This window comes from Anolis sagrei, chromosome 6 (assembly GCF_037176765.1).
Source record: "Anolis sagrei isolate rAnoSag1 chromosome 6, rAnoSag1.mat, whole genome shotgun sequence".
NCBI lineage: Eukaryota > Metazoa > Chordata > Lepidosauria > Squamata > Dactyloidae > Anolis > Anolis sagrei.
In genome coordinates, this window is record NC_090026.1 from 90,590,566 (window position 1) to 90,616,471 (window position 25,906).

At 37.5% G+C, this 25,906-nt stretch overlaps 1 protein-coding gene across 1 annotated transcript in view; it reads left to right on the forward strand.

Moving 5' to 3' along the window:
- Nucleotides 1-25,906, forward strand: part of JAZF1 (JAZF zinc finger 1) — a 143,268-nt gene that overhangs the window by 103,537 nt on the left and 13,825 nt on the right. Inside the window, exon 3 of the mRNA XM_060782017.2 lies at nt 13,633-13,829. Coding sequence (XP_060638000.1) covers nt 13,633-13,829 — 197 coding nt within the window. The remainder of the gene's footprint in view (nt 1-13,632; nt 13,830-25,906) is intronic.

Here is a 25,906-nt window from a genome sequence, read left to right on the forward strand (position 1 = left end):
ATGTGATACTACCTTTTTTAAAAACTCAAGCAGCCTGAATTGCTCTGAGATCTACAATATTAATTGTTGCTTTGAAAATAAAGCCAACCCCTTTTCTTGACCTGGGACCATCTTTACAGTAGACAATCTAGCCATTGTAAAGACAGTGATGATTTCATGAGCATTTTGTTCTAAATTTTAGTAAATTTCTGTAGCCCAGCTTTGGGTAGCAACCATAATTGAAGTCTGCCAACAATTTTGGAAAAGATATTTCACACTGCTTATATAGCAGAAATACATTTTTGTCAGAACTTTTTACATAAGTCTAATTTTGGTAAGTTCTGAGAAGTAGACAACTTTATCATGTTGAAAGCTATGGAATATTGGACTATTCTTCATTACAGATTTTTTAAAAGGTTAGATGCTGAATATCAGAAATACGTTTTATTGGCAGAGGATTTCACTACATGGCCTTGGGTCGCTTCCAATTCGTTGACTAATTTTCAAGAGTTACTTTCTCAAAATTGCAAATACAATAGTACATTATTTGGAGACATGCTTACAACCATAATTAATTACTTTTGAAAATTAACTTTGCTAACTCTGTACTTTCTAAAAGAATGAGCACTTGTCTATATAGTCATTAGCTTACCAAAGTCCAGTTATATTGTGCTGGCAATAGGGCCATATCTCCTATTGGAAAACTCAATGTATTTGATGTTTGATTTCATCTCTTATCTTGTACTTCGCAGCAAGAAACATAAGGAAAACCCTTACCTGACTTAAATATTCCCTAGGAGTGATTTTTTCCCCCATTGCAACTGCCTTCCCCGTTATATCTTAAAGTCTGCCAAGCTTACCAAAACTCAGCAGGTAGTCCACATGGTATGCATTTCTGTGCAAGAAAGCTCCCCTGATGTGGACAAGATGTTGTAAAGTGAACCCTACAACCTCTTCAAAAGTGTACTACACCTTCCCCTCCCTTCAAAAATCTGGACTGATAAAGAATTTGACTCATCAGACATTTTTCTAATGTTTATTCATTAATTCAGATAGATTGATTTCAAAACTGTTTCTGTATTTGCATGCTCTTTTTAACATGCAGTTTAGATAATTCAATATAAATAGCATCATTTATCTCTTGCTAACCAGCGTGGGTGGAATTTCAAACCAAACATGCTGAGTGAGTTGCAATTATGAGAACCTAATTATATTTTAAAGGAAATGTGTTGCCTCCAGACTTATGTAAAATTGATTTGGAAACCTTCAAACTCTTACTGCATGTCAGGCACACAGGCTATATTTATTTAATTAATCCTTTTCCCCTTGCTCTTCTTCCAGAAAGGTGGTTGGAATAGATTACCTTATATTGATTAAAAACAAAATAGTTCTGCCAATATGACCAAAGCCATCACAAAGATAGTATATGTGAGTGTGCAGGAAAGCAAAAGAACTCAGTTTCAAATGGGGGATCCTCCAGTATGTCCCACCAAAGACGTTTGGTATCCCTGTAGTGGGATTTCCTTGCCTCAGAGGCCCAATTGGTCTTGTCACAAACCTCTTTTTAAGTGTCAGATTTTTTTTAAATGTTTTTTATATGAAACACCTGAAGTCTAGTGATCACAACTTGTCTTGACGGTGGAGTTTTGAGATAGTGAATATTGTTTAAATTGTGTTAAACATATGGTATGCTATGTTTTGTACCTTTTGTTATAAGGCATGATATAAATGTTTTCGTAAACATAATACATTTTAAAACTCTAGTTCTTAAAATTACAAAACCATTATACAAGCATTCTTAATCATGTGTAGGTTCTGCGGGGGCAAAGGAAAAATGGGGAGATGAGCATGCATTCCCTATGTTTCCATCCCCCATTTACTGCCTTCTTTGTAATGAAGCGATCAAATTTGCTGATACTTCAGCACAGTGTGTTTAGAAATGGTTTTCCCTTCAGTAGTAAAAGACATCTGTTTGCCATAGCACATGATTGCCCTCAGTTACTTGCCTTGGATTTGGAGTGCTTTGTCTTATGATTTATCAGTGGTATGAAAACACGTTCCGTCTGCAAGTCTAACTGCAGAAGCATGTATCTATGACTGAACCTTTTTTTGTCAAGAAAAATGAATTAATCACAGTGAATACACTTTCCTCTTAATGTCTTCATCGAGCTGCAATGGGGAGCTTTTTACATCTATGCAGGTTTCCTCATACAGTGTGGAAACCTGATATTTTTTCTAGCATTTAGTATCCTATATAGACTGCCCATTGATAACACTAGACTGGTAGAACTAAAAAAGCCGAAAATTCCAGAAAAGCTACCTGTCTCCATATCTTCTACTTTGGTTTCCAAAGACTGGCAGTTTTTTGATAAAGTGAGATTTCTGCCATTTCAGCCTTCCTCAAACTCACTATACTTTTTCCACCCATGTTAATGGTATCTACATGCAACTCATCTCAACATCTGTGTGATTGAAGAATTTTATGTGCACAATATGCTTATCCTATACCCATAATGGAAAATACACTTATTCCTAGAAATGAAGAAAAACTGATATCCAACAGCCCCTTCATATTCACTGAGGTTTGGTTCTGGGACCCTCCATGCATTCCAAATTTAGAGCATTCCATAGGATGCTCCCATCACTTACAATGACATCATAATGCTGTGCAGTCATCCCTCCCTATTGTGGGTTAAGTATTTGCAGATTTGATTAGTTCCAGATTGCTGTGTTTTCCACCACCTCTGCTGCTGTCATATATGCCACCAAAATTGTTACCTCTAGGCATTTCTAGGTCTCTAAGCATTTCTAGGCCTTCTATTGGTTATTTCTAGTTGCTCCAGTGCAATTCTATGATCAAGCTCAATTAGCCATAGAATCACATTGGAGTACCTTGTGATGCCGATAGAAGTGTACTTTTTTCCACTTTCATGGGGATCCTGCACCCATAACCTCTATGAAAGTGATGAGCTAACTGTAATTGTGTAGTATGAGAACTCCAAGAGAGGGAGATAAACCAATTCCTGCTGTGGCCTTCTGGAGATCCTCAAAATCTACCCAAGAGAGATGAAATGTGGAGTACATGGTTCTACAGGGTAAGGAAGAACATTGGATTAGACTGTTAAGTATAACATTTCCTGGATCAGGAAACTTAAGGCAGATTAGACATGCTGATAACTTTATATTTTTGGTGTATGCTTTTATTGGCCTTAAAGTGTAACAACCTTTATATGGCAAATGTGGCAGATTGTGTCCCCTTTGACTAGTATCACAGTGTCGAGAACTTTCCCATTTTTCTTCATAAATGTCAATTTTGAGGTTTCATTTTATCCTATTAAAGGTGAACAAGGCTCATAATTTATGTATTACACTGACAGACTACAAATAATAAAGCCTGTTGGACAAAAATGTAAGAAAATTATTGAGCGTGTTAATAGCAATCTTCAAGAGATTACTTGTCATAAATATAGCATCAAATTATTTTCATTTTTAGAAAGGCATCAAAGCCTCTGTTTATACTTTTGACCTTGATATTGTTTTGACATTGATTCTGAAGCTTATTTTGAACACAGAAAACATCTAATACAGGCAATACAAGATTAAGTGACAGAAAAAAATGGATTAAGGTGTATATGAGACAAATAATATTTTTACCTAACTAAAAGATATGGAACACAGGGAGGTGCAGAAAGTTCTTCTAAATAAAACAGAGATGGTTTGATTTTTTTAAAAGCAGAAGTAACAATATTTTGGGTATTTGTGATTAATGTCAAGTGGGTGAACTGGTAGAGTCCCTTCAGAATGGAAAAAGCTTCTTGGAAAATACTTTTATGCCATTTTTGTCTAGCCTAGTACTAAAACACAGATTTCAACAGGTCAGGTTTCAGGCTGAAATGAATGTGTTATATGTGGCAATGTGTTGTATGGATATGAATGTGCATTGTATGAGAGAAAGTGGTCTGTGTATATGAGTGTGCAATCCCAGCCACTAGCATTGGCTCCACCAGGCTCAGAGGATTACTTTACTGCAATTTGGTTCAAGAACCCCCCACTCCATCAACCAATGTAGTTCCATCAGCCACTAAAGAAAACTGAAAACATGAATGATTTGAACTTCTATTTTGAATGCAACTCAGTTTCATCTTAAAAGTGCTGTTGCTTTGCTTTGTAATCACACACATGCACATTCCACTGAGATCTTCATTAAAGCTATTGGTATAGGTCCCAAATATTCACATTGTGTGTTTCATACAGTGTTTTGGACACACAATAAGTCATAACATTTACTTTTTGTATTTGCTACAGAGACACTTATAATAATACAACAACCAGCATAGTGATCTTGTTTGCTGTGTATTAATCTTGTTGTGTTTCAAACAACAACAACAACAACAACAACAAAAAACTTTATTTGTATTCCGCCCTATCTCCCCAAGGGAACTCAGGGCGAAATCCAACATAGCAATGGCAAACATTCAATGCCTACATTAAAAACACAATACTAACATAAAATCCCAGAAACCGCCCCATATGAAAATAACATTAAAACCTAACATCAAATTAAAACCTGACATTAGTAAATTAAATCTAACAGCAATCATTTAAACAACACATAGTCAGACAAAATTCTATAATAACATAAATCTAAGCAAAACATCCATATTTTATGATTTATTCATTTATTTGACCAGTCACAAGACCATTTCAAAATACAACATGAATAAAAGACAAGGCAAAAAGGAGAGGACAGCAGCTGACCTTATATTTATAGTCAGAGCCTTATTTTCCTAGTTCTTCTTTCAGGAAATGTGCTCTTTTCTTGATAGCTTTCAGAATAAAAAGGCTTATGGTGGATCTTTCCTGTCCTTGCAAAAGGAATGTCAGAAGATAATTTCTGTTGGGGGACCTGCAGTTGGATAATATTGGCTGTAAATATCTATACCGCAGTTCAGTTTATGCTGGACAGTCAATTAAGAAATGTTCGATATCTTCCACTGTTTGTTCTCTCCATACGCATAATCTCTCACTTCTTGGCATGTTATTTATTTATTTATTTAGACCATTTCTACACCGCCCTTCTCACCCCCGAGGGTGGACTCAGGGCGGCTAACACAGGCAAGAATTCAATGCCAACAGTATCAAAACAACAATATAAAACAGCAATATAAAATCCGTTACATAACAATTAAACAGTGATATTAATTAAAATTACATAATCACATAGAACAGATCACATCATCACAGGTCATAAAGCCATTTCCAATTTTCAAACAATCCTATTGTCCGAGTTCAGTGCCTAAAGTGCTGTTGTGCCCACTAGCCAAAGGCCTGGCTCCAAAACCACGTCTTTAGTTTTTTCCTAAAAGTAAGGATGGAGTACGCTGATCTAATCTCACTGGGGAGCAAATTCCACAAGCGGGGGTCACCATTGAGAAGGCCCTGTCCCTCGTCCCCACCAGACGTGTTTGAGACACTGGTGGGACCGAGAGCAGGGCCTCCCCAGTAGATCTTAAATTATGAGGTGGAACATAGAGAGAGATACGTTCAGATAAGTAAGCTGGGCCGGAGCCATATAGGGTTTTATAGGCCAAGACCAGCACTTTAAATTGTGCTCGTTGGTGGACCGGTAGCCAGTGGAGCTGACGCAGCAAGGGGGTGGTATGCTCCCTGTATGGTGCTCCAGTGTTACAGTAACACCTAGTTTGACATATTTAATGTAAGAGAAGGACTGTGGATTTCAACTTTCACCACAGAACTATCCATTGTCACTTGGTTTCATAACTCCTCATTTCATACTTTTGCCTCTTTCCACAACTACCTCCATAAGCTTTCCCCAGCCAGTATTGAAGTAACACCAGTGGATCTGCCGCATTTCCAAGCTGTCCCCTCCCTCAGAGTCTTAAAATTGAATATGGAATCACAATATCAGTGGAAAATGGGAAACTCAACAAGTATGAGAATGGTGTACTTGTATATCCCTAGACGTCGTTGTTTGCCATAAAAAGAGATTATCACCTGGGCAATTTGAGTCAACCAAGCTATTTGAGGAATGGCATTTTATTTCATCTTTGTCCATCCTAAATACTAATATGTAGGAAAGGTTTAGGTTTTGTAATATATGCAGAGCATCAGCATTTGAGAAAACTAGGTCCTAGTATCAAGCTGTGCCATATAAAGAAAGTGTTGAGAAAATAAGAATAAACATGTATATCTCATTTAACATCATGAAAAAATAGTCAAGATTTTTAAAAGCCTCCTGCTGCAAACTCTTTGCATTTCAAAGTGGTCTCTAAACCTTCTGTGGCTTTCTCACTTTCCTTTAATGTATAGTTGGATGGATTGTGTAGAATGATTGTGATCAGTTAACATTTGATAGCCTGTTGTCATATAGTTGATTTAGCTTTGGGGTCTGTTTCTTCCATTAGCTGTTGTCTTCCCATCGTTGCCAAGAGCTTTATGGAGCAGTTTCCCTTCTTTCGTCTATCTGCCATATTAGCTCCTCGACCAGACTGGTTTTAAATTTTATGCTTTTTCTTTTTTCTGACTGAGTTGCTGCCATTAAATCATGTTACACTGGTGTTAATTTTCCATTCCATTGCTGAAGATATGCAAATTTAATTTTGCCCTTAATCCTTGTCACCTGTTTCCTTTTTCTGCTCTGAGTAATAGGACAAGCAGTGTGCATTGTTGGAATTTTGTAACTGCCCATGTGGTCTAAATTTCTGTTCCTTGGGAAAGATATGAAAAGTGGACTGAGCAGACCATTCCCATCCAGATTCTGCATTTTTCTTACCCTAATGCAGGGCTCTCCAAATGTTTCATGTGGTTGACACACTTTTTAGACATACATCATTTTTGTGACACAGTAATTCTGTTTTACTAGCAAACTGGAGGTTAAACCAAACCCTTATAAGAGATATGGACACAAACATGAACTGTAATAAGGAAGTATATTGGGACACGACATATCTCATGAAAACCTTCCATTTATATTTTTTTAAAATATCTGATTTATAAGACAATAACACACATTTCCAAGATTTTTGTCATTTCCCGTTACCTTTGAGCACCACACCTACACATTGCAGCCGACACCTTCACATGTCTCACACAGGTTGGAAAGCTCTGCAGTAATGTATTGAATGCAAGTTTCCATCCAGTAGCAAAATAAATCTAGATATTTAGATACTATTTTTCACTGCAAGGCAATTACTGGTACTTGAAAGACTACATAAGCATTGTATGTGTAACTCCAAAACCTTCCAAATATGGTTAGAGTTAATCAATTTTGTTTGGCATTTTAACACAAATGTTTTGTGCAATTAGATGGTAGTCTATGAATTTGTTTGAGTCCATGTATTTCTCAACATCAAAATCCCACTTGGGCAGGAAAGAGTAAGGAACAGAATTAGAATGGCATGTCAGTGGATCCTGTTTTATCCTTTCTTGCCTGGTACTACATTCTGGTAAACAGAGGACAAAATAATGTTGGGTGAGCAAAGCCAACCTGCAGAGGGCTCTATTATACCATGTATTGTGTTGAACCCGGGAGTTGGTTGGTGTTGGAAGGGGGGAAGGGAGTTCTTGGACAAAGCTTCCAAGAGTCTGGGCTTAGTCTGGCAAACAGACTAGGAATTATGGAGAAAGTCCTTTTCCTTGGGCTTTGCACCAAGCATGAGATCAGATGACTCAGCCCGGACTCATTATTTTAATAGCCTACAGCTAGTTCACATAGCAGCAGGCGTCCACCAAAATTATATATGTGTGTGTATGTATGCATGTGTGTGTGTCATTTAATCGTTGAAACTCAAACCAGTACACTGTAGCTGAGTTTAGCGTAGTCAGATATAAGTATTAATAAAGTTTATCTGCATAACCAAGCAGAAAGTATATATTGTAATGTAATAAAGTCTCAATATAAAAACGTGATTTCATTTAACAAACCTAAACTGTAGAGATGACTAATATTTGTCAACTTTTCTACAGCTGTGCTTTACATTAGGAAAGTAATTAAAATGCCAATGTGTACGTTTTCCCCCCACTTAAGAGTTGCAAGGTAAAAGTTTCCCCTCCACATTAAGTCTAGTCATGTCCGACTCAGGAGGGTGGTACTCATCTCCATCTCTCAGCCAAAAAACCAGCATTGCCCATAGATGCCTCCAAGGTCATGTGGATGGCAGGACTGCATGGAGAGCCATTACCGTCCCGCCGGAGCGGTACCTATTGATCTACTCACATTTGCATGTCTTTGAACTGCTAGGTTGGCAGAAGCTGGGATGTATTCTGATTCAGTGGGAAGTCCTTTCCAATCAACAGTCGGTTACTGTCTTACAGTAATAATTGAAAAAGTGAGAAGTAGGATAATTATTCTCCCACTTCAAGGACCCTAAGTATATCACTGTGTAAAAGGCTATACAAAATTATTTTCACCTAGAGCTGTTGCTACTGTATATTATTTTATCTTTATTGTGATTATGCTCACAGAAACCTGGCAAGGTAAGTTGGGATTAACCTTCTTTTATAGATGTGCTGTCAGACTGGAGAGGCACCTTTGTGCCCAAAGCAATAATGTGAGGCTTCAGAGTTAGACTTGTGTTGGTGTGCTGAAGGATGCATCAACAAGAACCACATGCCTCATTTATCTTGACCCATGTTTATGATAGTCGCTTTGTCATCTGCTTGGTGAGTGTATGGTGTTAAAAATTATAGTTATTTGCTTCTAACAGTAGGATTAACTTACAAAAAAACTCAGTTTCCACTTACAAATGTGAAACAGTGTTAAATTGGGGCTAGGAGATTTATATTATGGGACCCAAGTCTAAACACAAAATTCAGTTATGTTTCCTGTACACTTATACATATAGCCTGGAAGTAATTTTATACACAGTATTTTTTTTATAATTTTGTGTACAAAACAAGGTTTGTGTACATTCAATCACCAGAAAGCAAAGGTGTCATTACCTCAGCCATCCATGTGAACAGTTTTGGAATATTTCAGAATTCCAGGTAAGGGATATTCAACCTATATTTGGAACATAAATATATTCAATTGAAATGTGTCTGGATGTTGTTGAGGCCAATCAACAATGACATTGTTGATAATAATGATAGCTGCTTGACTCCAAGCTAAATTATACTAAGAGTAAACACTTTAAAGTGAACAAAACTTCAGCTAGTGATTTACATCCCATTAATTTCAGTGAGACTGTTCTAAACATCGAATAGGCTGTTTTATTTATTTTTAATTTCTGAGAAATACCTGTGAACTTTATAGTTTAAAGCATTAATTTGTTGAATGATAGATGAGTTATTAAACTGAGGTGCAGCCTGCAGAACGACAACATGAATGAAATTAAGCAGTGCCTTAAAAATAGTGTTCATTCTGGTTAATTGGATTTCCTGTATGTCTATTCTCTTTGATATTTATATGTGACACATCTTGTTTTGCTTCCTTATTCAACTTGCGTATATTTTATGTCTCATGCTGTGCTAGAGATATTTAATGTCGCATAAAATGGGTGCATAAAAATATGTAGTATCGTTGTGATTATAGGTTTCACAATTATGCAGACTTAAGATCTTAGCCTAGTTCTTGTTTCTCTTTGAAACTGAATACACATAAAAGCATACCCTTTTGGTCTTGTGCTAGCTATATCTCTGGGCCTTCAATACATAAAGATGTGGATGTAAAGATGTGCAAATCATTTAAATTCCCCATTATTCATTATATTATTCAGAAAATAATTCATAGTCATTAATGAAGTCCTGTTTTTGTGAAAAGTAATGTTACATTGCCCACTACATTGCGTGCTGTTTTTGTTGCTTTTGGGAAAATTTTAATTGATTCATGAGAATGTTATAAAACTTCAGAAACACCTATCAAAATGCCTATAAAATACAAGGAAGTGTTAGCCGTTACAATAATAAAGCAACATTGTTCTTATTATTATGCTGCACTTTGCTTGCATTCTCATTACATAAACAATAACTTGTTACAGATAACTTGTATCAAATTAATTCTGTAAGAATAAATGTGCCATTAAGTTGTTGTAGGTTTTTCGGGCTATATGGCCGAAAAACCTACAACAACCCAATGATTCAGGCCGTGAAAGCCTTTGACAAATGTGCCATTATAGTTTTAACTTCATTTTTTTTCTTGGCTTGTCTAATAAATACTTTACATTTGGTTTATTGTCCATCTTAGCATAATATTTCTGTCCTGTGCCCTAGATTTTCATTAGGTGGGCACAAGCTCATAGAAGTGCAGTCCAGCATATGTTTATTTGAATCTGGACCCCATCAAATAAACTGGGAATTAGACTAAAAATGCTGAACATCAGGCTATTGGTGTAGTCTCATCAATAAATTTTGTTAGCCTCAAGAGCCAAACAGAAGCTTGTACTTTGATTTCAGAAATGGTTGTTTTCTATTCCAAGCAATTCTCGGTCTTTCATGTCATGGAGAAAAAAGGTTAGCTTGATTATTTCTTCCTGCTCTGGGATTATGGCATCATTGTCCTGCCAAAGGAGAATCCAAACAATGAATTCTTCTATTTCCTGCTCTATGATGAATTACACTCAAAGGACTGAACTTCTCCAGTCTCACAAATCTTGAAGGTCACATCCGTTTTCTTGTTGTTGTAAGTCACCTGCTCAAGACACTTCAATTAGACAGTTTAGATTACAGCTGAAGTAAGACATGATAAGTTCCTAAACTGTATGGAATTTATTTAGATACTCATCACTTTTGGATGCCCTCCAGATATTTTGAGCCTGTAACTTCCATAATTCCTCACTACTAGCTATATCAAGTAGGTTTGATTGAAGTTGCAAGTCCCTAAACTGTATCTAATTTATTTAGAGGCCCATCACATTTGGAAGCTCTCCAGATGTTTTGGGCCTCTAACTTCTGGATGCTTCCAGAACAGTGGTTCCCAAACTTTGGCCCACCAAATTATTTAGACTTCAATTCTCAGAAGCCCCAGCGTGTTTAGCCAACAGTTCTGGGAGCTGAGATCCAAAACAGCTGGAGGACTAGAGTTTAGTAGCTTCTGCAGTAGAGGATTGTAACTGTAACTAGTGCTCCCCTAACTTGTGGAAAAACCTGTCACCGGCTGGGGGAACATCCTTCTAAAACTTTAAATTTCATAGTTTCCTCACAACTAAATTTCAGTGGGTTTTTAAAATGAGCATAAAATCAGCCCTCCATATCCACAGATTCTCCATCCATGACTTTAACCATCTATGGCAGTGGTTCTCAACCTGTGGGTCCACAGGTGTTTTGGCCTACAACTTCCAGAAATTCCAGCCAGTTTACCAGCTGTTAGGATTTCTGGGAGTTGAAGGCTTGCAAACTACTGATCTATGGTTTCAAAATATTCAATGAACAAAGAACATTTCCAAAGGCGAACTTTGTTTTGCCATTATAGATAAGGGGCACGATTTTACTACACCATTGTATACAGTGTGACTTGAGCATCTATGGATTTTGGTATCCATGGGAATCCTGGAAAGGGCCCACTGTATCTTTGGGGGGAAAGCAACCAGATATTCATGTTTTTTAATAGGCACGGTGTTGTCTGGACTAAATTATGCAATTAATGGTGTGTTTGAAAATATGTTTTAAATACAGCATAAATGTGTTTTATTAAAGAGACATTACACTGTCCAGGCCAATAATGCACACTATATCTTTTATGCTTGCCCTTTATTATTGTACAATGCAGTAAGGGATTTGAACCAGATTGCAAACATGATGTGAAATGAAATATAAGCATCTATAAAGCTATTTCCTATGATTAAGCAGTAACACATCAAGTATGTATTGTTAGCAGCAAGTGATGACTGGTTTGTTAATTAATGACCCAGAGCCAAAGCAAGGTTGATGAATGCCCTAACAAGCTGGCTGTTAACTGCTGTGAAGGTGAAATTCTGGGATGATAATTGCTACATTAAACTGTACTCAGTAGTTTATTGCACCATTTTTATTCAGCCTTTTGAAAAATTAGTCTGGGCAAGCTAATAACTGTTTTTCCAGCAGCCAGAGAATATAAGGCATTTCTTCTGGTTTATGCAGCAATCCATATGAAGTTGGTTCTTGCCAGTAATTAATGACAAGTTTGGTAATTAACTGCTAAAAGGTAGACAGAAGGTAGTCAGCCCTGGAAAAGGACATGCTTGAAAGGGCTATCTCAATTTGGTAAAGCCATTGCCCTTGGAAAACTGAGCTCACTGAATGGTATTTAATACCAAGAGGCAACTGATTAGCATTTGGCTTTAATGGGTGATTTGATGATTGCATTATCTGGTTAGTTCCACCTATTTACTATATGTGTGTAAAATATTAGAAGTCTAAACATTTATATCAACTACAGCCAGTCCTCAGGTTACAAACATCTGACTTACAAATGACTCATAGTTAAGAACAGGAGTGAGACAATAGGAAGCAAGAAAAATCAACCTCTCAGAAGGGAAACTCAATCCTGAAAGAGTTATCATGGGGTAAGGGTATCTCAACTGAAGCTTTCTCACCAATCCTAGTTTCCACAACACATTTTTCCAAATCCAATTATCACAGGGACAGAAAGTAAGATGAAATATTCTGAATGGGCACAGACAGCAAAACAACATCACAGGAGTGTGAACCCTTCCCTTTGCTATCCAAAGTTTGATATATTAAATTATATTAATCTGCAGTTACACTTTAAAAATGTACCGGTTCCAACTTACATACAAAATCAACTTAAGAAAAAACCTAGAGAACCTATCTTGTGCATTACTTGGGAACTGCCTGTATTTAATTACCAATTGTAAGATGTACACTGCTGTATATTGGTTTGAATTCTCCTCCAACAATTGTTACAAATATAATTGTATACTTATAGTCAGCCTTCTGTACCCACAGTTTATATATCCATGAATTCAGCCATCTGCAACTTGAAAATGGTTCCCCCCCCCCCCCCACACACACATGTGCAAAAAAATCTTCTATTTTTGACCATTTTATATAAGGAATGTCCCTTACATTGACTACACCATTGTATATAATGGGTTTAAAGCATCCATGGATCTTGGTATACATGGGAGGTCCTCGGACCAAACACTAGCAAATACCAAGAGTTCTTTGTATACAATGTTGTAGCAAATATATAAAGTTACAAAATGTTACACCTTGATAAAACCCAACTAATGCTTTCTCTGTAGAGTTTCCTCTCAAGGAGGTTTGGAAACATCAATGGCTAAGAAATGCAGCTCCTAGAAAACTAGCTCTTAAGCACTTCTGTGTACTTATTGCCCTGGTTGTAATTTGTTCATGGACTTAGAAGCCTGTTTAGGGCTTTAGAACTTAAACTTCAGGATTCTATAAAATGTAGACATGGCTGTTAAAGCGGAATGATAGTTCTATAACTGTGCTATGTAAATGGACAATTAGTTTTTTGCCGAAGGTGTAGTAATAAACTTTTTAGTACCTAACAATGCCATGATCACACAGCCTTTGATTCACCAGGAACTCCTTGGGAGCATCACAAAAATGTAACACTAAGAATGGTACAAAATCTTCCTAGTGAATGTTTGTCCAATGCTACTCTTCCAAAACAAAAAAACATACACAAAACAAGAAATTCTGTAACAGTTGGTGGCACCTTCATTGCAGGTTTATGACTGATGCGGCTCGACGAGAGCAGGAATCTCTGAAGAAAAAAATCCAGCCCAAACTCTCTCTGACTTTATCAAGCTCCGTGTCCCGTGGGAATGTCTCTACTCCTCCGCGCCACAGCAGCGGAAGCCTTACTCCACCAGTCACTCCACCCATCACCCCTTCCTCATCATTTCGTAGCAGCACACCTACAGGTAAGAATGGCGGGTTTCACGGCATCCAGCCATTACTTTTCAGGAAAAGATGAAGTATCGTAGATGAGCAGGAAAATACCAGTAAAGATCTCCTGGTAAGAAGGGAAAATCATACTTGCTTTGCATTTCATTTTCTTTGGGGAAATAAATCACATAGCTATACTCTCTTGCATGAGGCAAATGAGGTTTCTGACAGGTGTGGTTTTTTAGTCCATAATTTATTTTTGTCACTTCATTTATTGTGAAACACTATGGAGAGGGAGGGAAGGAGGCAGATTGAAATGGAGCAAAAAGCCCCTGCAAGTGAAAACGCAGACTGTTCGATTATGCCTAACAAGAAATGAACAAGAGCAGTGAGGATGGTGAATGAAATGCCATGGGACATATGACAGAAAAGAAAAGGAAATTTCCTTTATTATAGGACCTAGGATGGTATCAGAAGAGGTTTTTATCATGACATGCAGTAGCTTTGCCTCTTGGAAATTTATTCTATTTTCCCCATTTAGAATTTTTTCTATTTTTCTCAAAACTTTCTCCATTTTCTTTTACTTTCCAAAGAACATCAATTTATGAGGGAAAGAGATAACGGATTTACCGTTCTTTTAAATAAAATGGTTGGAGTCATGCATGTAGGAATGCCCCAAGATCCAGTGTGGCCTGATCGAGATCTTTTGAATGTGTAGGACGGGAAGTTTAATGAAAGTGGTACTCTAACAATAATCTATACCAGTGGTTCTCCACCTGTGAGTCCTCAGATGTTTTGGCCTTCAACTTCCACAAATCTTAAAAGCTGGTAAACTGGCTGGGATTTCTGGAAGTTGTCAACCAAAACACCTGGGGACCCACAGGTTGAGAACCACTGCTCTATACAATTACTGAAATGTGTACATGTTCACTAGTTTTAAAACTCAAATAGCTTTATTTCTTAGTAGACACCGTAGGGTTGCATTGTAAGACTAATGTAGCTCTACCTAATTCATAGATCTGGAACAAGTAAAAAGTTGAGCTAAACCAAGGTTCATTGACAATGCATAAATATTTATTTTTTACCAAGAGCTGCACTAATTGATTGAAACTATTGATAATAAAATAAAATAAAATAGGTGTGCAATAATAAATGATAGATATAAATTTTAAAAAGTACATGTGTATGTTTATGATGTTCTACTTCTATGGCATATTGTATTCAATGCACATCTCACAGTTTAAAAAATACTCTTATGGCCAGGAATTCAGATATCTTTGTCCCCTTATTCTAGGCTGCGAATTTGTTATTACCTTTGATGCAATGAGAAAGGGTGCTGTTGTGTAAAGTGCTGATAAAAGTGTGCGACTTTATCATAAGAATAAACAATCAAACACTGTGGAATCTATCAGGAGTTTGAAAGAATATAAATATACTGAGGGACCATCCTTAAAAACCAACATAAAAGAATGTTAAACGTATTTATAGTTCTAGCAGCCCAACCCATGACATGAACAACCAAAGGAAAGTCCCTATAAAGTCTTTGGCATTTTTGCATGCACTGCAGTACAGTGGCCTTGAATACATTTATATATACCATAATTTTAATTTTAAAAACAACAACCTTCCTTGCTAAAACTAGACCATTCTGAGTGCGCTGCAGACATATTGGATTTTCAACGTGTTGTTGTTGTTGCAATATGCTTTTTCTCTCCAAAAAAGAGACTCAAGTGGCTTATAATAGAACTAATACAATTCAATTTAATACCCAAAAACATACAAACATTAAAATAGAACTAAATATTAAGAGCATAAACAATAAACATAACCAATTAAAAACTTATTCATCGCTAAAACCCCAGCACCCTCTGACTTGATCTTTAAAAACTCCTTCTTTAAAAGCCTGCCCAAACGAAAATGTTTTGTCCTGCTGCCTGGCAGGAAGTTCCAGAGTCGAGGGACAACCACAGAGAAGGCCCGTGCTCTTACCCAACAACCAAGGTAGTGATGGTGCTGTGACTGAGAGAAGGCTCTTTCCTGATGATCTTAGGACCCAGGAAGGTTTATGCAAGGAGATGTCATTAGCTAAATATCCAGGAAACAACAACAACAACGATCTTATAGTGGCCTTGAATGCAGTTGTTTTGAATTGACTTAGTGGGCCTTACATAAATGATGGCTTACCCACTTTCTATTAATTAGAAGAACCTGCTTAAATTGAAGGTAACAATTGGATTTCAAGGTAGAGCTCCACGATCAAGAGCAAGAGTCTCAGGTACAGGAGTTCTGAAAGTGTGTTCATCCAAACTCATATGTTATTGTTATGTGCTTTCAAGTCATTTTTGACTTGGCAAACCTGAAGTTAACCTAATATAGGGTTTTCTTAGCATGATTTCTTCAAAGTGGGGTTACCTTGGCCTTCCTCTGAAGCTAAGAGAGTGACTTGCCCAGTAGGTTTCCAAGGCCAAATGGTGAATGAAGCTCTGGTATCCAGAAACATAGTCCAGCATTCAAACCACTACACTTCACTGGTTTTCTAAAGATACTTACAGAATCTTATATACATCAATGTGCCAAATTCAGAAAGCTCTAAGTTGGTGATGGAACCTACATAACTGCCCATTTTTCCTCACTTCAGATCTACTCAGATTGGACACCTACAAGGTGTGTTGGGGGGGGGGGGGGAGCGATTTCAATGTTTCTTTCGTGTCTTTGTGTTTATAGGAATCCATAAAAGCGGCAGCCAAAAGGAAGAAGTATGAGTAATACATTCTATAAAATGTTTAGCTACATCTATAACAGAGAATATAAAATTTGAACACATTTTTAGATTATGCAGGGGTACAAAGTTTTGGACAGTAGCTATTTTTATCCTTAGAAGTGGCATATTTCTCTTAATGTGTATTTATTTAAGTTTAAAGAGAAGGCCTAGATCCAATTTGCAATCTCAACTAGAGTATACCTGCTGGATAAATGGAACATACCATAGGGAGGTCTATTAAATGGAATTAAAGAGTTCTACTCAACCATACTTGGATCTGATATATGTATATGCTTTCGCCTTGTTTTTAAATTTTGTTGTATTGTGTCCTGTCATGTTAGCTGTCTTGTGTGCATGTAGGGGAAAGGCAGCATAAAAATAAAGTAAATAATAATAACAGTTGAATCTAGTCCAAGGCATCCCACAGTAATTAAAATATACAAAAGTAAAAAAAAATCCAAATAATCATATCAAAGAGAGCCAGTATGATGTAATTTGAGCATTGGACTACAGCTCTGGAGATTAGGGTTCGATTCCCTACTTAGCCATGGAAACACATTGGGTGGTCTTGGGCAAGTCATAAACTCTCATCCCGCCTGATGGGGTTGCCTTAGGTTTTTGTTAGCTGGGAACAACTTAAAAGCACACAGCAACAAATATCAAAAAAGAGCAAACAAAATTAATATAATCAGGAATAATTAACCGCCATAGTGATGAGGCTTAAATGTCAACCAGCTACACCCATTCAATTGTCTGAAAATAGTTAAGCATTTTAATTTGAGACTGGAAAAAGATGGTGTAATGGCAAAGCACTGGAAGACCCATTCCAGAGACGTATGCTCACAAGAGTCACTGGTATCCCAAGGAGATAATCCAACGGTTTCAGATTTTAATATTTATTTACTTACATACTGTATTTACATACAGCTGTTCTCACCCCTGGAGGAAATGAGAAACATATCAATGGCAAAATTCATTGCCAAATATACATGTAAAAACCGATAATATCTGTAGTTACATATACTGTAACTATGAGTTAAAATCAATAATTCCTTTAAACATAAGACATAAACAACATTTTAACATTAAAACATAGTATTAAAACATCATTTTGTTGTTATTGTTTATTCATTCAGTCACTTCCAACTCTTCATGACCTCATGGACCAGCCCACGCCAGAGCTCCCTGTCAGTCATGGCCACACCCAGCTCCTTCAGAGTCAAGACAGTCACTTCAAGGATACCATCCATCCATCTTGCCCTTGGTCGGCCCCTCTTCCTTTTTCCTTTCTTTTTCCCCAGCATCATTGTCTTCTCTAAGCTTTCCTGTCTTCTCATGATGTGGCCAAAGTACTTCATCTTTGCCTCTAATATCCTTCTCTCCAATGAGCAGCTGGGCTTTATTTTCTGGAGGATGGATTGGTTGGATCTTCTCACAGTCCAAGGCACTCTCAGAATTTTCCTCTAACACCACAGTTTAAAAGCATCTATCTTCCTTCGCATTGTTTAAACATTAAAATCACATGATCCAAAATTGTGATTTGCTCTCAGGGTATAGGCAGGTTCACTATGGAGAAGCTGTATACTGGGTATTGTGGCCTCACCATTAATTGAGAAGGAAGTCAAAGCAGCCCACTTAGATTGATTGTCAAAGAGATATAAGAAGTGATGAGATTGCCCAGTGAAAACATGCTATTCCCTAAAAATTCAGCAGCTTTCAAGACCAATACCAAACACATGTGTTTCATTAAACTGATAATTCAGAATTACCATTAGCAATTACAATCATGTAGCCTACCACCATTCTGGAAGCCTTTCCAACTTGATAATCATGCCAGTTGGCGATTCATTGGCATAGCCTTTGAGAAACCCAGGGTTACTTCCCTGACAAGGCAGCAGAATAGGCCTTTGTGAAGAAAACATCTAACATTGTAATTGAGACTATGTGGGCCCTTGTCCAATTAAAATTAATTGTGTTTATGTTTCATTGCCATCCGTGGGATTTATGTTTGACTACTTTTAGCTGGAGCAGAGCCATGCAGGGGTCTGCAACAGCAGAGTGGAATTGGTAGAATTCGTAGACCACCTATCATGAACAGATGTCCCCTTGGGCCCAACATCTTTGGGTGTTCTGTACCTTTCAGAGATGGAATTTCCACCTTGATGTCCATTTCAGTAGCAAGGTTTTATAGGAAGCAGCTTTCTGAAGTTCTTAGAAGTCTTTGTGAATAACTTTGTTTAAAAAATGTAAGAGATCATGCTATCTGTAGCTATGAAATATTGATCCCATGGTTTTTTTTAATTAACCTGCTCTCTAAGTTGTATAAATTTATTTGAAACCTATAATTTCAAAAAGAATAACACCTACAATAGTGTGTGTTGTGTGTGAAAGAGAGAGACAAAACTGCTTCCTGAAAATAGCTCTGTTGGTATGTGTTACAACAAAAAGGGTGAGGGTCTTGTGGCACCTAAGTAACTAATATCAGCTTGGAATAAGTTTGTGGTCCAGTCATAAATTTTGAGCCAAGAGTTTAATGTTGCCTTCAGTGTTCTGAATGGCTGTCCTCCCCCATTCCCATTAAATATGCTGCAAGGGTTTTTTTTTTAACTCTCTTATTCAATTTCTTGTTTTAAATACTGGCTTTGAGCTACTATTTCCCATTCATTCTATTTCACAAGGTATGCACATTTTCTGTTTTTTCCAAATCTATGCATTTGAAAAAATGAAAACCCTCCCATTGTCCTTTTTTTGTTTAGAAATAGCTCTTCTTCACCCTTTATTCTGTTTCACAATGTGCATATATCTTTGCTTTCCAAGTCTACGTGTGTGGCAGGTGTAAATGACAGAGGCCCACCCCGAGAGCAGAAATGGAATCGAGTGTTTGGCCAGAACTATCTGCAACAACTCATCAATCATTTCCCTTGAAAGGGGGATTTGGAGTCAAATTTCTGTGATTGCCCCCTTTGTAATTTTAAATTGTACAGATATTGACCTTTACAGTGAGCCACACATACACACTCAAGTAGTTCATTTGATCTCACATCAGTTTGTTGGAGACCATTTGATGACACAGCAAAGGTATACAGATCCTAGATTTAGCGAAGTTTTGGTATGAACTGTAGTTCTCAGATTCCCCCAGCCAGCACTGTAGTCTTGATAGGGGATCCTAGGAAGTGTACTTCAAAAAGTTACTTCTCTAAACTGTGCATACCTTGGCAGATCACTTGACATACCGTATATACTCGAGTATAAGCCAACCTGAATATAAGCCGAGATACCTATTTTTACCACAAAAAAACTGGAAAGATATATTGACTCGAGTATAAGCTGAGGGTGGGAAATGAAGCAGCTAACTGGTAAATTTCAAAATAAAAATAGATACCAATAAAATTACATTAATTGAGGCATCAGTAGGTTAAATATTTTTGAATATTTACATGAAACTATAATTTAAGATAAGACTGTCCAACCCTGATTAAACCATTATTCTAACCTTCTTCAATGTAAATGTGCTTATGTATCTGTTGAGATTAATTTCACAATTCAGCAGCAGATCAGATATCCTAGAGCATATGGTGTCTTCCCAACTTCTGGACTCCTGGCATTGGTGGATTATGTAGAAATCCATTTTATTCTGGATTCAGTCTGATTAGAGGACAGAGACATGGTTGCCTTGATGGATGAACTATACAGGGAAATTGACACGTGCAATGTGCCCCTGTTGGTTCTGCTGGCCTTCTCAGCAGCTTTCAATACTCTCAACTATGGTGTCTTCTGAGTTGCGTCATTGGGATGGGATTTAAAGATTTCTACAGTTGCTCCATTCTTCAGAAGGTAGTGCTGGGAGATTCCTTCTTGGTCTCCTTGGTCATTAGTCTGTGGAGCCCCTAAAGGTTATGTCTTCTCCCACATGTTATTTACATAAACCACTGGAAAAGGTTGCCGAAAGCTTCAGGGCCAGGTGTCACCAGTGTGCTGATCAGCCTGATATTCAGCATGGTATCCGTGAAATGCACACTTGTGGTATTTCCTGCACCACAGGTGTGAATTTCATGGGTGACCACTTGAAGAAAGGTAGTTACAGGTAAGCAACCTAACTTTATACAGCATCATCCCACCAGTTCTCAGTTATGGATGGCTTCAGTATGCCATTAAATTGATTCTTCTTTATAAGATTTATAAGATTGATTTTCTTCGGAAACATTGTAACCTATCAAATGGTATTGCAAGAATTATTTGTGCTTTGACTTTCAAGAACTGGGTGGGCTACAAAAGTAAAGCAAAAATCAGAAATTCCATTCTGTTGGTACAAAGTGATTATTTATTTCACCCCACAAACTGTTTCCCGATCATTTGCGTCATAAATAATGTGCTTGAAATAAGCACAAACACATGTTCTTTGCTCAACCAAAGCCAGAATGTCCAGGGCCTTTATGTTGATGCCCTTATTGAATTTTCAGGACTCCATTTAAGGCACTTTGCTCACCTATTCTTTTAAAATAACAACAGCTCACAAACTCCGTATGATCATTCTCTTGGAGTTGTGTTATTTTTAATTTAGGCTAGCTCACTAAATTTCATGCTCTACAACAGAACAATTTGTACTAGCAATAAGAGAGTAGTAATATAAGACTTCATTAAATCGTTTTTTTCTACTAAGTCTTTGCATAGAGCTGGGCTGGGTGCCACTTGAGCAGGTGAGTTATGAAGTGTGCCAAATAGCAAAGTGTGAATTAACAAAATTGTGCGTAGAACTGGGGGAAGAAGAAAAATGTTTTGCATGATCCTGAAGCCAGGGCTTCTTAATTGCACTGGGAGAAAGTCCTGCTTGCTTATTATTTGGGTACGCTACGAAAATGAACGGAGCGCATTTATTAAGTCAAGGTGAGTTCGTTTTGAAAATAAACATGTGTGCTGGCACCTTTAACTCTAATTTCAAATGTGTACCACAAAACATTCCTTGTAGATGACAGACCTTCTGGTACTGGTTCTACTCCTCCCCAGCCTGTGTTGAAAGTATGAACAGGCTCTGGCTGAGATATTGCAATTTGAAAAACAAGCACAGAAAGTTAAGTTCAGACAGAAAAATCCTTTTTGACAAAGGCAAGATGCCATATATACACATGTGTATGCCTTAAAAAATGACATTAAATTGCCACCCAAAACTTGGGTTGGGTTACATATGGGTTGGTGTTAGATAGGGACCCAGCCTGAAAGCAGTGACAAGAGTTTAGAAGGGAAAGTGTTCCCACTCTGTTATCCCCACCCCCTTGTCCAGAATGGGGAAAGACAGCCCAAGCAGGGTTCATCAGCAATGTGGGGGAGCTGTTTTGGGGGCTTGAGGTAGGGGAATAGTGGCAGTCATTTTTAATAAGGGCTTACTGCATAAGTTTTTCTGCAGAGAGACTGCGACAGACAATGTTAATAGAGGGCAAACCTAATTAAAAATGGCTGTTATGGCCTTTTGTAGAGAACATTATGCAAGTAAGTTCTTATTGAATATGGCCATCACTCTCCATTTCCAAAATGGCTTCCCCACATTGCTGATGAACTACACTCAGACTGAAAATGAAGGTGAAGACGGAGGGGTGGCCAATTTGAGAAAGGGAGAGGTAATAGGGTGGAAGCACTTTCCTCTTTTGCTTCTTGCCACTGCCTTCACTCTAACTCCCTAATAAAGGCGAGTTATTTCCTTGCTCTCTTAACCCCCTTTTTCTGTCTGCATTCTCATGTTTCCTCCTCATTTATATTTTGTTCCCTATCTGTATTCATACAGACATGAACATTTTAAGATCAGTATTAGCATGTATATCTCTGCCCTCAAATTGTAACACTTCACATAAATAGATCCACTCCTTCTCTTTTATCTTTTTCTGTGTATCTTCTCTCTGCACACTTTTAAAAGGAGAGGAAAAGATTTCTTATGTAGTCGTATGTTTTGACCTCACATTATCCAAAAGTCAAAGTCAAATCTATTATTTTGGCACAAAAACCTGCCTGCAACTTATACATGAGCTTGACTTATTTTGAGGAGGCATAACGTTTTAGAGATCATTATCTTTTGGAAAACCAGGAAGCTCCATACCCTTTTGGAGATCAATTGGCATTCATACTATTTGGAATAATAATAACCTTTTGCAAAGTATGATCTTCCTGAGAAGAGTTAAATTCCCGTTTGAGTGAGTCTTCTCCTTAGTGATAAATATCCACTGAGGAGCCTAATTTGCAAGGCAAAGTAGGCTTCTTAGTTGTTAGACTGATATACCTGGTTATCTCTTTGAACTGTTAGGAACAAAAATATGCCAATGCATAAAATATACAGCAGATCTTCAGAAGTGTTATTTCAGTTGCCCAAAAAAAATCTTTTAAATGATGCTTTCAAGAGATCAAAAATAAGTAGTCTTTGTTAAAAGTAACGTAGTTGATTTACTTACAAACTTCATGTATTCAGCATACAGGTACATTTCTTATTGGTGGATAGTTTAAAATTAAGTTCTCTAAAGCATTCTGTTTTAGTCTCTTCTTTGTTTCATACAGATTAACACTCTTTTCAGCCTAATACATTACTGAACATTGTCTCAATAAAGACTACTCACCACAGCATACTGAACTAACTACTGTATACTAACACTGCTGACTTCATAAACTGTAGTGCTTCTGATGAAAACTCGAAACTGTATTATACTGACTTCTAAAATGGAGTCTCAGTCTGAATAGTCCCAGATCTGGTCACATGGTCTGCAGTCCCTCCCACAACCTCAAACAACATTGAGTTAAGAGATAAACTGCATATCAATACATACACACATACACTATAGTATGCATACACACATATACTATAGTATGCAATCACAATTATATACACAAGTAACTAGTATAGGAAGCTTGTAGATGGTTGCTATTTCCAACAACTTATATATGAGTCTATACTGTAGTTTGCTAAACATCACTGAGAGATACCCATCAATGAACATGTTTAGGTTGGATTGCTTAGAGACCTACCTTCTATAGGTTTCCAATTAACAAAAATCTTTCTAAGGGTTATATAGAAGGCACATAGCATAGAAAAAAATGTGGTATACAAAAATTATAGTATGCATTCCATTTAATGTTGTTCTCCTTCTATAATTCACTTTTAAAATCTCTGCTTCTCTCTGTGTGTCTGTCTTTCGGTGTGGTCATAATGTCATTGATGTATCTCACCTAATTCTGTTAATCTGTTTAAAACACTGATGGACAACATGTGTGTGAAGCCTGGCTCTGTGCAAACCTCCTGCGATTCTGGGATTTTAGGTTTCCTGCCACCTGGTAGGTGGGCTCCCTGCTGGTCCTATGAAATCCTAGGTTGTAGGAAGGGAGCCGGAGGAAGCACTGCATCAAACAATTACAAGTACATAACCTTCCCTTCTTATCTGCTCTGCCTGAGGCGGTTTCCCCATTTAATCCTGCCCTTTTTATTACTCTTTATTGCCATTTCCCTTTCCCTCATTCACAGTATCCTTGCTGTGCCACTGAAGTAAAACCTGCCCATGATGACAAGAGTTGCTACATTGCAGACATCCAGGAACTGCCTTTCTCAAAGCCAAATCCCCCCCTTTTTTTTCGGTAGCAAGCCCCAGTGGCTTAGTAATTAGTTGTATGGGAATTTTCACAGTAACCTCCCCAAGGAGCCATTTCACAAAGAGTAACCCTCTTGTCTAGACCAAGCTCATAAAGTCATCACTCGTTGTGATTTCCATTCTACAAAACAGCAACAGAAATATGGCCTTTCGTCATAATGTAGGCTTCCAACTTGTGCTTACCCAGTGCGATGGAGCTGGTGATATAGACCAGCTTATGAGTGGTGTATGCAAGTTGTTGGGCTCTGTCCGCTTTTGCTAATTGACACCATTGCAATTGCTATTTTCTGTACAGCATTCTTCTATTTCTATTATTTGATTTGTCTTGTGTACATTCGTCACTTTTGGTGCAGCAGATCAGATGTGAATACTATAATGCACATATTAACACAATATCAATAGAATAATTTTATCACAGTATAGTACAGTTTAATGTGCACATCCACACAACATTGTAATATCAATAGGGGACTGGATTCTATATAATTTACTTAGACATAGAAACCCAATGATATATATTAGTAGCTTTTGTCGATTTTAGTTTAAAGTCGATGACATCATTCTATGTTCTAATGTGTTTTGGGATAAAAGAAGAGCTGATGAATGCATCTGCTGCTGAAGAGACACAACATGGTTGAAAAGCAAAGCATGTAAGAGGAAGATATGATTTAACTCCCATACCATGGGACCGTTTTCTTCCATTTCAGCTGTCTGCATCCAACAAAGTGTGTCCTTTCTAGGAATTTTCTCAGTCTTCCAGGCAATCTACCAGAAGTTGTGAAAGAGCCACTTTAAATGACCGAGAAAATTCCTAAAGAGATATCTTCTTTATAAATTTGCTAGGTCCTCCAGCATAACGCTAGGCTAACTTTTGGTAAAAGTCCTTAATTTCATCAGTGTTCTCTATTATCCACAATTTCCTGTTTCCATGGTAAGTTCAGGAACATATCCCCCACAGATACAGGAGTCATACTATATTCATGTTTTCACTTCTAATTCGTGGAAATCTGTCAAAAGGGGTCTTTCTATCTATAAGTCAAGGTATGCATGTTGGTTAGTTGGTTTGTACGGCAAAGCGCCCGACCAGGCAATACCTTATCTCAGGAACTTCCGCAGCAAACAGGAGGGTGGCCAGATGCCATTCCCCCAAAACGCGAGAGGTAGCACTACAAATGGCAAAAAAAACACGAGATTTTCATGTGCAAGAATATCCTGATTCTGAGCCGAAAATCCACATCTTCAAATGTCTGTATTTCCCTGCAATTGGAAATCACGGGATTTTTTATTCTAGGTTTGTTCCCGAGTTTTGGATGTTTGTTCCTAATTGGTCGGTTCCTAAAAAGAAAGTGACAGTTGAGTAGAATACCAAAACTTTGTGTGCCAGAAACTTCATGAGACATGTGGAGGGCACATTTTCTCTGGCCAGGACAAAATTGTAGCCCCCTAGTCAATGTTGTATACCTTTTCACAATAAGAGCAATTGGAAACAGACATGTATAACCCAGAAACAATACCCTTTCTGCACAGATGGCCATGCAGCTTATATAATCCAGGAACAGAATTTATACAATGATTCGCATCTTTGCATCTTGAGTTTTTTTTTTTTTTTAAAAACTGCCGAAATTTCTGGTGGCAGTCCTGTGGCGGCTATCTTGTAACAAAGCAGCAAGTGTGGACAACAGAGGCAGAAATGCTGGGACCAACAGGTCTGTATGTGGATCTCTTCTGAAGT